Source organism: Schistocerca gregaria, chromosome 3, assembly GCF_023897955.1.
Source record: "Schistocerca gregaria isolate iqSchGreg1 chromosome 3, iqSchGreg1.2, whole genome shotgun sequence".
In the NCBI taxonomy this organism is placed as follows: domain Eukaryota; kingdom Metazoa; phylum Arthropoda; class Insecta; order Orthoptera; family Acrididae; genus Schistocerca; species Schistocerca gregaria.
This window is the reverse complement of record NC_064922.1, coordinates 530345804-530359842: the sequence shown is the minus strand read 5'-3', so window position 1 is coordinate 530359842 and position 14039 is coordinate 530345804. Positions and strand designations below refer to the sequence as shown.

The 14039-nt window shown below is 42.6% G+C and overlaps 1 protein-coding gene across 1 annotated transcript in view; it reads left to right on the top strand.

The window, feature by feature from the left end:
- LOC126355450 (glutamate receptor ionotropic, delta-2-like) overlaps window positions 1-14039 on the top strand; it is a 146186-nt gene that overhangs the window by 63288 nt on the left and 68859 nt on the right. Inside the window, exons 4-5 of the mRNA XM_050005765.1 lie at window positions 5144-5268; window positions 5352-5528. Of these exons, the coding sequence (XP_049861722.1) occupies window positions 5144-5268; window positions 5352-5528 (302 nt within the window). The remainder of the gene's footprint in view (window positions 1-5143; window positions 5269-5351; window positions 5529-14039) is intronic.

The following is a 14039-nucleotide window of genomic DNA, read 5'->3' as shown; positions in this document are numbered from 1 at the left end:
CAACCTACAAAAGAGAATGTTTAATGACAGGACGAAACTCGGTTTTCTCCATTCTCAGCCGCAATCAACACACTGACCAATTCAGACAGCTGTCGGGAATGTATTGTACGATGTACACTGTTGAAATTCTTTGTACGATCCTTGGAATAATCAAACTTACCAACCATCAAGGTGCAACAGAAATGTTCCATTCTTTCATAGCAATTTACTGTTCTTACCAAAGCACCCTCGTATTTATATATAAGTAGTTTCAATGTTTTAACTTAACATTTACTGCATTGGAGATGGCCACAAAATGACCTAAATTCTATAAAATAAACACTGATTGCTGTACCCTTTACTACCTAAAGTAAATACAGTCGCTGGGCACAGCTACTTCCTCGCGGAATCAAACCTGATTTTAACAAAGTTGAACAATATTGCAGCTTCAAATATTTTTAAACTTAAAATTAATTACGATACAGAAAAGCTTAAAATTAACAATTTATGTATTAAGAAGATAGAAAAATAGGAAAAGGAAAGGATTTAGACTTATAGAATGCTAGCACTGAAGTACCTCAGAACGACAATGAGCCTCTCGCTTCTGAGCAGCCACTGCCCCATTAATTGCTACCCGCTTCTCAGGGTGAGAACCTTAGCAATACTTTGAGTCTCTCGTCCTGAGATGGCGTGATCCTGCAACTAAGTTATAGTAAATAGCAGCCTGTGGGGTCCTCTATTTCTATATTTGTCGACCAGTCTATTATTGTTGTCTACTATACCTACTTCTTATTCTCTGCATGTCGGTCTTCGGTTAAACCGCTTTCGTCTGATTTGCTACCGCTACTGCTGTTGTCTGTCTCGCTTGAATTGTTTGTTGAGCCATTTGTCACCTGGGATCATTGTGCCATAGGTCAGGAGTCCACTACACGCAGGAAGGAAATGTCGGAAAACCGTATTTAATAACTTTGCTTTAGTGGTGCTGTCATCAATAACATCACAATTGTTATCGCGCTGTGAAGGTATTGATTCCATTTTCCACTGATGTACTTTACATACGACCGAAACCCCTTCTGGTTTTCTACCATATTTCGAGAGAGAATTTCGTTGTCGAAACTGTTAAAAGCTTATCGCACTGAAGTTCATGCTAAATTTCGAGTTTCTGTGAAACTTAGCCAGTCTCGGAGATTTTGAGTTCTTGTAAATGTGACATTTTTTGCGTACCGTGGGGGATCGTTAACGCCTCTTATTAATTTATTTGGTACATATCTCTCAACTGCCGTCGATACCACTTCTCCGAATATAAACCTCATCTGGTCTGCGATTACATACTCAGATTGGAAGGAGTGGAGACTCCCTCTTAGGAAGGTGTCAAGCGAATTTTTTTCTGCTTTTTTTAAATAGATATATTTTGTACTTATTTCTTGTGGATTTGGATGTTGTTTGTATCTGTCATGATACTTCTGAAGTAGTTGTTCAAAATAAATTTCTGGGAAGGCATTCAGTACGATTTTGGACGATGTTTTATGCCTGCCACCGACTTCAAACATGTATTTTCGCCACCATAGCAAGGGTAGATTGAAGTCACTATCAATTATAATTGCATGAGTGAGGCACCTATTTGCAAAGCTACTCAAATTTTTCTTCGAACTGTTCAGCAACTATATCATCTGAGTCAGAGGGTCGGTAAAGGTAACCAATTATTAATTCATTCCGGTTGTCAAGTATAACCTCTACTCATACTAGCTCACAGGAACTATCTACTTCAATTGCACTACAAGGTAAACTATTTCTCATAACAATAAACCCTTCGCCATCAACTGTATTTAATCTACCATTTCTTAACGCAGTTAGTTTCTTTGTAAAGATTTCGGCTGAACCTATTTCCTGATTTAGCCAGCATTCCATGCCCATAACGATTTGAGATTCAGTGCTTTATATTAGCATTTGAAGCTCTGTTACTTTTCCAGCACATCTGCGATAGCTTAGAACTACAATACGGATTGTTTCCATGTCTGCCCTCTTCCTGTGTTCGGCCTGCACCCTTTGAAATTAAAGCCCTTTCTGTACTTCCCAAGACTCTATAAACTAAAAACGCACCCAGTCCGCTCCACACAGGTCTCCTTGCTCGAAGTAAATACTTCAAAATTCGAATCAAGAACGACAGCCGACATGAATAACTTAAAAGTAGATGACCTAGTTGTAGTGAATCAGCTTAAAACACTTAAGAAAGGCTTCCAGTCCAGATTTTATACCAGACAGGTTCCTTTCGGAATATGCTGATGCAATACATCCATACACAATAGTCATATGCAACCGCTCACCTGTGGAAAGACTCGTACCCAAAGACTGTAGAGTTGCATAAGTCACACCAATACCCAAGAAAGGAAATAGGAGCAATCCGTTGAATTACAGACCCATATCACTAACGTCGAATTGAAGTAGAATTTTGGAACATATATTGTGATCGAGAAAACGATTTATTGACTAATAGCCAACACGGATTCAGAAAATATCGTTCTTGTGGAACTCAGCTAGCTCTTTACTCTCACGAAGTAATGAGTGCTATCGATAGGAGACGTAAAATTGATTCTACATTTTTGGATTTCCAGGACGCTTTTGACACCGTTCCTCACAAGCGACTTCTAATTAAATTGCGAGCCTACAGAGTTCGCCTCAGTGACTGGATTCGTGATTTCTTGTCAGAAAGGTCTAGTACGTAATAATTGACGGAAAGTCAACGAGTAAAACAGAAATAATATCTGGCGTTCCCCAAGGAAGTGTTATAGGCCCTCTGCTCTTCCTGGACGCAGATCTATTAGGTTGTTTGCAGATGATGCTGCCATTTATTGTCTAGTAATATCATCAGAATATCAAAACCAATCGTAAAATGAATTAGATAAGATGTCTGCACGGTGCAAAAAGTTGACTCTAAATCATAAAAAGTATGAAGTCATACACATGAGTACTAAAAAGAAACCGTTAAATTTCAGTTACACGATAAATCACTCAAATCTAAAGGCTGTAAAATCAGTAAAAACATAGGGATTACAGTTGCGAATAACTTCAATTGGAACGCTTACATAGATTATGTTGTGGGGAAAGCAAATCAAAGACTGCGATTTGTTGACAGAACATTTAGAAAATGTAACAGGTGTACTAAAGAGACCGCCTAAACTACGCTTGTCCGCCCTCTTCTGGAGTACTGCTGTGCAGTGTGGGATCCGCATCAGATAGGATTGTTGTAGGACACCGAAAACGCTCACAGGAGGGCAGCTCGTTTTGTATCATCGCGAAATAAGGGGGAGAGTGCCACGGATACGATACACGAATTTGGGTGGCAACCATTAAAACAAAGACGTTTTTCGCTGCGGCAGGCTCTTCTCATGAAATTTCCATCACCATCCTTCTCCTCAGAGTGTGAAAATATGTTTTTGGCACCCTCCTACCTAGGGAGAAATGATCATCATAATAAAATAAGTGAAATCAGAGCTCGCACGGAAAGTTTTAAGTGTTCCTTTTTCTCACGCGTTGTTTGAGAGTGGAACGGTAGAGAAGTAGCTTGAAGGTGATTCTATGAACCCTCTATCCGGCATTTAATTGTGAATTCCAGAGTAATCAAGTAGAAGTAGATGTTATCGTCGCCACAGCAGCGAATGGACTGTAGACTGGTGAATGATCGTATGGCATTGTTGGCCGGGAGGCCCCATGCGGGGAAGTTCGGCCGCCGTATTGCAAGTTCTTTGTTGACGTCACTTCGGCGACTTGCGAGTCAATGATGATGAAGGACACACAACACCCAATCATCACGAGGCAGAGAAAATCCCTGACTCCGCCGAGACCCCGTGCGCGGGAAGCGAGTACGCTACCGCAAGACCACGAGCTGCAGACTGTAAACTGGTGTAATCTTACTATACGACAGTCCGCCTGTAAAAGATATTAATTCTACGAAAATTTTCGGCGCCAACTCTGAAGGAGCAATTTAACATTACTATTTCATAATCAGTTTCACTGTTACTGAAATGCAGTTATTTTGTTGAAATTGTTTTTGAATCTTCTACTTGGAATCAAGATGGATGCAAGTTGTGAGATTACGGTGTAGCTTAATGACTACCATCTTTAAAATGTAAATTAAGTGGAAATGAAAATTAAGTAACTGTCAAAATTGTGAAGTTAATCTCTAGATTAATATAGGCTAGCAATGCGATCAGTATGCTTCACAGAAAAACAAATAGATTTAGAGCTTCCAAAATGAAATTTTCACTCTGCGGCGGAGTGTGCGCTGATAGGAAACTTCCTGTTTCCGATTTAGAGCTGTCTGTTACAGGAAAAAAAGCCCTTTAGGTGAAATTACGTCATACTTCCATCATCGTGATATTTAAATAATAACAATATGTTTTGATTGTTGAGCTTTACACAAGATTATCTAAAAGAAACAATGACACAGAAATAGGCCTTTGTTTAAGATCTTGAGAGAATGAATTTAAGAAAGAGTTTTAAGTAACAGAATCTGTTTCACACTGCTTGTGTGAATTTTGGACTGTGATATTCAGTACAGTTCTACCCCCTTACATTTAATACAGGCTCTTGCCTTATTTGTTATAGCTCTCGTGATAGCTATAGTTGAAACTTGCAGAATGATATCTGGCTAGCTCTTCATGTGTCCTTGGAATTAATTTGGTATAACCACATTACATGCGGTAGCCATTATTCTTGATGTAGCGTTGGCTATAAATTCCTTCATAAATTAATGTTGCATAATCTTGCTTTCCAGAACTCACAATTTTCGGGAAAGACTTTGCAACATGAATGCTGCTGTCACACCAACTTTCACTCGAATTTACACATTTTTAGCACTCACAAAAATATTAAGATCATCAGACATGACACAGCTACGTCCGCAAACCAGGATACCCTTCCCGCTATTGTCACCTTTTCTTTCCTTTCGTTTTGATCAGCCTTTGCCGACAACATTTCCTATGTGTTCCTTCCAATTTAAATTGTTCGTAATTGTAATTCCTAGGTATTTAGTTGAACAACTGTTTGAAACTGGAACTTTAATTATGGACGCTCTGTATTTTATGACGCAAGAAAAGAAGCGTAGTGTTGTTACAAAAACTAAGTGATAAAATTTTCACAACTATAACGTGGAACTTGCTTTCAGGTAACTGACCTGCCTCTCGATAATCTCGGACAGCGCCTCAGTGACGTCGAAGAGAAATATGTAGACGCAATGGCACGTTTTGGTTGGGGATTGACAAACATTCTGTCACAAAAATTAAATTTCACGTACGTCTGGTAACTAGTTTTCAGGCTTCTTCAGATACAGTTGTTAACAATTTCATATAACATAAACCGCTTTCTCTTTACAGAACAGTCCTGTACGCGACGGCGTCTTTCGGATACAAGCGGCAGAGTGAAAACAACACGGTCGACGGACTGGTGGGTATGCTGGAGAGAGGGCTGGTCGACGTCGGATCAGCTGGGCTGCTCATGGTGGAAGACCGCCTCAGCCGCATCGACTATGCCGGGCCCTCCCGCCTCTGGGTGTAAGTGTTGCCACCTCGTCAGATGCGAGTCTGCACCAACCTGCCGTAGACAAATGCTGGATAAACAGGCTTGCTGTATCAGGTGTAGCATACAGAGATTTGTCAAGCTTATTAGAAATTTGAAAGTATGAAACGTTCCTTTTGTCCGTTGTTCGGAGGAACCGAGGCTTCTTACGGAGTCACCCGTAATCTATAGTGCGGCATGCAAGATGAATTACACTACGTACTGTTCTGCAGATTTATTATCGGAGTTTTTGTTCTGAACGCTCGATTCTGAGCTTTAATTATAACCGAACAAATACGCCTTACGCACAATGAGTTACATCAATGTATATATACAGGGTGAGTCACCTAACATTACCGCTGGATATATTTCGTAAACCACATCAAATACTAACGAATCGATTCCACAGGCCGAACGTGAGGAGAGGTGCTAATACATGGTTAATACAAACCATAAAAAAATGCACAGAAGTATATTTTTTTTAACACAAACCTACGTTTTTTAAATGGAACCCCGTTAGTTTTGCTAGCACATCTGAACATATAAACAAATACGTAATCAGTGCCGTTTGTTGCATTGTAAAATGTTAATTCCATCCGGAGATATTGTAACCTAAAGTTGACGCTTGAGTACCACTCCTCCGCTGTTCGATCGTGTGTGTCGGGGAGCACCGAATTACGTAGGGATCCAAAGGGAACGGTGATGGACCTTAGGTACAGAAGAGACTGGAACAGCACATTACGCCCACATGCTAACACCTTGTTATTGGTCTTTTTCACTGACGCACATTTACATTACCATGAGAGGTGAGGTACACGTGCACACGTGGTTTCCGTTTTCAATTACGGAGTGGAATAGAGTGTGTCCCGACATGTCAGGCCAATAGATGTTCAATGTGGTGGCCATCATTTGCTGCACACAATTGCAATCTCTGGCGTAATGAATGTCGTACACGCCGCAGTACATCTGGTGCAATGTCGCCGCAGGCTGCCACAACACGCTGTTTCATATCCTATCCCGAGGGCATGCAGCTTTACTGTATCATTAAATGATGATGGCGTCCTCTTGGGTAAAATATTCCGGAGGTAAAATAGTCCCCCATTCGGATCTCCGGGCGGGGACTACTCAAGAGGATGTCGTTATCAGGAGAACGAAAACTGGCGTTCTACGGATCGGAGCGTGGAATGTCAGATCCCTTAATCGGGCAGGTAGGTTAGAAAATTTAAAAAGGGAAATGGATAGGTTAAAGTTAGATATAGTGGGAATTAGTGAAGTTCGGTGGCAGGAGGAACAACACATTTGGTCAGGTGACTACAGGGTTATTAACACAAAATCAAATAGGGGTAATGCAGGAGTAGGTTAAATAATGAATAGGAAAATAGGAATGCGGGTAAGCTACTACAAACAGCATAGTAAACGCATTATTGTGGCCAAGATAGATACGAAGCACACACCTACTACAGTAGTACAAGTTTATATGCCAACTAGCTCTGCAGATGACGAAGAAATTGAAGAAATGTATGATCAAATAAAAGAAATTATTCAGATAGTGAAGGGAGATGAAAATTTAATAGTCATGGGTGACTGGAATTCGGTAGTCTGAAAAGGGAGAGAAGGAAACGTAGTAGGTGAATATGGACTGGGGCAAAGAAATGAAACAGGAAGCCGCCTGGTAGAATTTTGCACAGAGCACAACTTAATCATAGGTAACACTTGGTTCAAGAATCATAAAAGAAGGCTGTATACATGGAAGAAGCCTGGAGATACTAAAAGGTATCAGATAGATTATATAATGGTAAGACAGAGATTTAGGAACCAGGTTTTAAATTGTAAGACATTTCCAGGGGCAGATGTGGACACTGACCACAATCTATTGGTTATGACCTGTAGATTAAAACTGAAGAAACTGCAAAAAGGTGGGAACACACACAATCTCAGTAGGCTGTTGGCAGTACTACTGTTCGCATTGTCATAAGAAACTGTAATTTTGTTACTTACCTAAGTTTCTGAGCACTGAAAGACCTGAGTCGAAACAAGGCCCCCGGAGTAGACAACATTCCATTGGAACTACTCACGGCCTTGGGAGAGCCAGTCCTGACAAAACTCTACCATCTGGTGAGCAAGATGTATGAGACAGGCGAAATACCCTCAGACTTCAAGAAGAATATAATAATTCCAATCCCAAAGAAAGCAGGTGTTGACAGATGTGAAAATTACCGAACTATCAGTTTAATAAGTCACAGCTGCAAAATACTAACGCGAATTCTTTACAGACGAATGGAAAAACTAGTAGAAGCCGACCTGGGGAAAGATCAGTTTGGATTCCGTAGAAATGTTGGAACACGTGAGGCAATACTGACCCTACGACTTATCTTAGAAGGTAGATTAAGGAAGGACAAACCTACGTTTCTAGCATTTGTAGACTTAGAGAAAGCTTTTGACAATGTTGATTGGAATACTCTCTTTCAAATTCTGAAGGTAGGAGGGGTAAAATACAGGGAGCGAAAGGCTATTTACAATTTGTACAGAAACCAGATGGCAGTTATAAGAGTCGAGGGACATGAAAGGGAAGCAGTGGTTGGGAAGGGAGTGAGACAGGGTTGTAGCCTCTCCCAGATGTTATTCAATCTGTATATTGAGCAAGCAGTAAAGGAAACAAAAGAAAAATTTGGAGTAGGTATTAAAATCCATGGAGAAGAAATAAAAACTTTGAGGTTCGCCGATGACATCGTAATTCTGTCAGAGACAGCAAAGGACTTGGAAGAGCAGTTGAACGGAATGGATAGTGTCTTGAAAGGAGGATATAAGGTGAACATCAACAAAAGCAAAACGAGGGTAATGGAATGTAGTCGAATCAAGTCTGGCGATGCTGAGGGAATTAGATTAGGAAATGAGACACTTAAAGTAGTAAAGGAGCTTTGCTATTTGGGGAGCAAAATAACTGATGATGGTCGAAGTAGAGACGATATAAAACGTAGACTGGCAATGGCAAGGAAGCGTTTCTGAAGAAGAGAAATTTGTTAACACCGAGTATAGATTTAAGTGTCAGGAAGTCATTTCTGAAAGTATTTGTATAGAGTGTAGCCATGTATGGAAGTGAAACATGGACGATAAATAGTTTGGACAAGAAGAGAATAGAAGCTTTAGAAATGTGGTGCTACAGAAGAATGCTGAAGATTAGATGGGTAGATCGCATAACTAATGAGGAAGTATTGAATAGGATTTGGGGAGAAGAGGAGTTTGTGGCACAACTTGACCAGAAGAAGGGATCGGTTCGTAGGACATGTTCTGAGGCATCAAGGGATCACCAATTTAGTATTGGAGGGCAGCGTAGAGGGTAAAAATCGTAGAGGGAGACCAAGAGATGACTACACTAAGCAGATTAAGAAGGATGTGTGTTGCAGTGGGTTCTGGGAGATGAAGAAGCTTGCACAGGATAGAGTAGAATGGAGAGCTGCATCAAACCAGTCTCAGGACTGAAGACCACAACAACAACATCCTATGGGGTTGTAGGCACATCACGGTACACATTCTCCTTTAATGTACCTCACAGAAAGAAGTCCAGAGGTGTAAGATCAGGAGATCGGGCTGGCCAATTTATGCGTCCTGCACGTCCTATGAAACGCCCGTCGAACATCCTGTAAAGGGTCAGCCTAGTGTTAATTGCGGATTGTGCAGGTGCACGATCATGCTGATACCACATATGACGATGCGTTTCCAGTGGGACATTTTCGAGCAACGTTGGCAGATCATTCTGTAGAAACGCGATGTACGTTGTAACTGTTTGGGCCCCTGCAATGAAGTGAGGACCAATGAGGTGGTCGCCAATGATTCCGCACCATACATTTACAGTACATGGTCGCTGTCGCTCTACCTGTCTGAGCGAGCGAGGATTGTCCACGGACCAGTAATGCATGTTCCGTAGATTCACTGCCCCGTGGTTTGTGAAACCCGCTTCATCGGTAAACAGGTAGAACTGCAACGCATTCTCTGTTAATGCCCATTGACAGAATTGCACTCGACGATTAAAGTCATCACCATGTAATTGCTGATGTAGCGACACATGAAACGGGTGAAAGCGGTGACGATGCAGTATGCGCATGACACTACGTTGACTCAGTCCACCGGCTCTCGCAGTGCCCCGTGTACACGTGTGGGTTCATGGCAACAGCAGCTAACACACCAACTGTGACGGGCCTGTTACGGGCCCGTTTGCGTGCTACGACCATACCTGTTGCATACAGTTGGCGGTAGACGTTTTGCAATGTGCGGCACGTTGGATGCTCTCTGTCCGGGTACCGTTCTGCGTACAGGCTTCAGCTGCATTTCGTCGACACTCGCCATAGATGAGCATGATCTCCGCCTTTTCAGTGTTCGAATACACCATGGTCACAGTTCCTACAACACTACACTATCACAGACGTCTGGTAATACGGTGTACTACAGTTGTTCTACGTGCGGAGGCGAATGCAGAATAACAATAGCAGCAAGCGCTACATTCGGACACTGCGACAACTAGACCAAACCACAACAGTGCACTACGCCACTCTCGTAAACACGGTCGTCATCGTAAACATGTCCGTGCAGATGCTGCTCGCCGACCGTGGACCGTGTTTGTTACAACACGCAACTGAACGTCGGAGGTTTCAAGCGTCAACTTTATGTTACAATATCTCCGGGTGTAATTAACATTTTACAATGCAACAAACGGCACTGATTACGTATTTGTTTATATGTTCAGATGTGCTACCAAATATAACGTGGTTCTATTTAAAAACGCTTAGGTTTGTATTAAAAATCATACTTCCGTGCATTTTTGTATGGTTTGTATTAAACAATTACACTAGACCCTCTCCTCACGTTCGGTCTGTGGAATCGGTTGGTCAGTATTTGATGTGGTTTACGAAATATATCCAGCGGTAACGTTAGGTGACTCACCCTGTATATATATATTTTTTAAGTTGTGTTGTCGTGGTCTTCTGTCCAGAGAATGGGTTGATGCAGCTCTCTGTGCTACTCTATCCTATGCAACCCTCTTCACCTCCGAGTAACTACAGCAACCTACATACTTCTGAATCTGCTTAGAGTATCAAATGGATAAATTTTTAGACAACATTGTTGTGTGGAGATATGAGCGATTGGTTTACTTATAATCAATTATCCAAAATGACAGTCACAATTGCATTATTTGCACAGGCAGGGTGACGATACCAGAGAGCGACCAATTGGTGTAAATTGCCCTGAATACGACCCCATCGCGGATTGAAACCGGTTGGCGACAAAATAAATAATGCGATTATGACTGTCATTTTGAATAATTGATTGTATCAAATGGTTCAAATGACTCTGAGCTCTATGGGACTTAACATCTGAGGTCATCAGTCCCCTAGAACTTAGAATTACTTAAACCTGACTAACCTAAGGACATCACACACATCCAATCCCGTGGCAGGATTCGAACCTGCGACCGTAGCTGTCACGCGGTTCCAGACTGAAGCGCCTAGAACCGCTTGGCCACAGCGGCCTGCGCTTAGTCTACCCATCTCTTGGTCTCCCTCTATGATTTTTTTACCCTCCACGCTTCCCTTCAGCACTAAATTCGTGATCTTTTGATGCCTCGGAACGTGTGCTACCAACCGATCCCTTCTCAGCCTTCAAGGTCCGGGCAATCGCAGAGGGTGGGCTTATTGGTAGTTGGGAGCTCCAATGTTAGGCGCGTAATGGGGCCCCTTAGGGATATGGCGGCTAAGGAGGGGAAGAAATCCAGTGTGCACTCCGTGTGCATTCCGGGAGGAGTCATTCCTGATGTGGAAAGGGTCCTTCCGGATGCCATGAAGAGCACAGGGTGCAGCCAGCTGCAGGTGGTGGCACATGTCGGCACTAATGACGTGTGTCGCTTTGGATCTGAGGAAATTCTCTCTGGATTCCAGCGGCTATCTGATTTGGTGAAGGCTGCCGGTCTTGCTTACGAGATGAAGGCAGAGCTCACCATCTGCAGCATCGTTGACAGAACCGACTGCGGACCTTTGGTGCAGAGCCGGGTGGAGGGTCTGAATCAGAGGCTCAGACGGTTTTGCGACCGTATTGGCTGCAGATTCCTTGACTTGCGCCATAGGGTGGTGGGGTTTCGGGTTCCGCTGAATAGGTCAGGAGTTCACTACACTCAGCTGGCGGCTACACGGGTAGCGGAGGCTGGGCGGTTTTTTAGGTTAGAAGGCCTCGGGAAAGTGCGGGATGGGCTGCAATGTCAAAGGGTGCTTGGCAATTACAGGACGTGCTTGGATCAAGGAACAGTCGGAATTATAGTTGTAAACTGTTGTAGTTGCGCTGGAAAAGTCCCTGAGCTTCCAGCGCTAATAGAAAGCACAGAAGCTGATATCGTTATAGGTACAGAAAGCTGGCTAAAGCCTGAAATAAGTTCTGCAGAAATTTTTACGAAGTCTCAGACGGTGTTCAGGAAAGATAGATTAGGCAGAATTGGTGGTGGAGTGTTGGTGTCTGTCAGTAGTGGTTTATCTTGTAGTGAAGTCGAAGTAGATACTCCGAGCGAATTGGTGTGGGTGGAGGTTATACTTAACAGCCGAATTAAGTTAATAATTGGCTCCTTCTACCGACCCCCAGACTCCGATGATACAGTTGCGGAACAGTTCAGAGAAAGTTTGAGTCTCGTAACAAATAAATACCCCACTCATACGGTTATAGTTGGTGGGGACTTCAACCTACCTTCGGTATGTTGGCAAAAATACTTGTTCAAAACCGGTGGTAGGCAGAAAACGTCTTCCGAGATTGTCCTAAATGCATTCTCCGAAAATTATTTAGAGCAGTTAGTCCACGAACCCACGCGAATTGTAAATGGTTGCAAAAACACACTTGACCTCTTGGCCACAAACAATCCAGAGCTGATAGAGAGCATCATGACTGATACAGGGATTAGTGATCACAAGGTCATTGTAGCTAGGCTCAATACCATTTCTTCCAAATCCATCAGAAACAAACGCAAAATAATTTTATTTAAAAAAGCGGATAAAGTGCCACTAGAAGCCTTCCTAAAAGACAATTTCCATTCCTTCCGAACTGACTATGCGAATGTAGACGAGATGTGGCTCAAATTCAAAGATATAGTAGCAACAGCAATTGAGATATTCATACCTCATAAATTGGTAAGAGATTGAACGGATCCCCCGTGGTACACAAAAAAGGTCCGAACGCTGTTGCAGAGGCAACGGAAAAAGCATGCGAAGTTCAGAAGAACGCGAAATCCTGAAGATGGGCTAAAATTTACAGACGCTCGAAATTTGGCACGTACTTCGATGCGAGATGCCTTTAATAGGTTCCACAACGAAACATTGTCTCGAAATTTGGTAGAAAATCCGAAGAAATTCTGGACGTATGTAAAGTACACAAGCGGCAAGACGCAGTCAATACCTTCGCTGCGCAGTGCCGATGGTACTGTTATCGACGACTGTGCCGCTAAAGCGGAGTTATTGAACGCAGTTTTCCGAAATTCCTTCACCAGGGAAGACGAATGGAATATTCCAGAATTTGAAACACGAACATCTGCTAGCATGAGTTTCTTAGAAGTAGATACCTTAGGGGTTGCAAAGCAACTCAAATCGCTTGATACAGGCAAGTCTTCAGGTCCAGATTGTATACCGATTAGGTTCCTTTCAGATTACGCTGATACTATAGCTCCCTACTTAGCACTCATATACAACCGCTCGCTCACCGATAGATCTGTACCTACAGATTGGAAAATTGCGCAGGTCGCACCAGTGTTCAAGAAGGGTAGTAGGAGTAATCCATTTAACTACAGACCTATATCATTGACGTCGGTTTGCAGTAGGGTTTTGGAGCATATACTGTATTCAAACATTATGAATCACCTCGAAGGGAACGATTTATTGACACGTAATCAGCATGGCTTCAGAAAACATCGCTCTTGTGCAACGCAGCTAGCTCTTTATTCGCACGAAGTAATGGCCGCTATCGACAGGGGATCTCAAGTTGATTCCGTATTTCTAGATTTCCGGAAAGCTTTTGACACCGTTCCTCACAAGCGACTTCTAATCAAGCTGCGGAGCTATGGGTTATCGTCTCAGTTGTGCGACTGGATTCGTGATTTCCTGTCAGGAAGGTCGCAGTTCGTAGTAATAGACGGCAAATCATCGAGTAAAACTGAAGTGATATCAGGTGTTCCCCAGGGAAGCGTCCTGGGACCTCTACTGTTCCTGATCTATATAAATGACCTGGGTGACAATCTGAGCAGTTCTCTTAGGTTGTTCGCAGATGATGCTGTAATTTACCGTCTAGTAAGGTCATCCGAAGACCAGTATCAGCTGCAAAGCGATTTAGAAAAGATTGCTGTATGGTGTGTCAGGTGGCAGTTGACGCTAAATAACGAAAAGTGTGAGATGATCCACATGAGTTCCAAAAGAAATCCGTTGGAATTCGATTACTCGATAAATAGTACAATTCTCAAGGCTGTCAATTCAACTAAGTACCTGGGT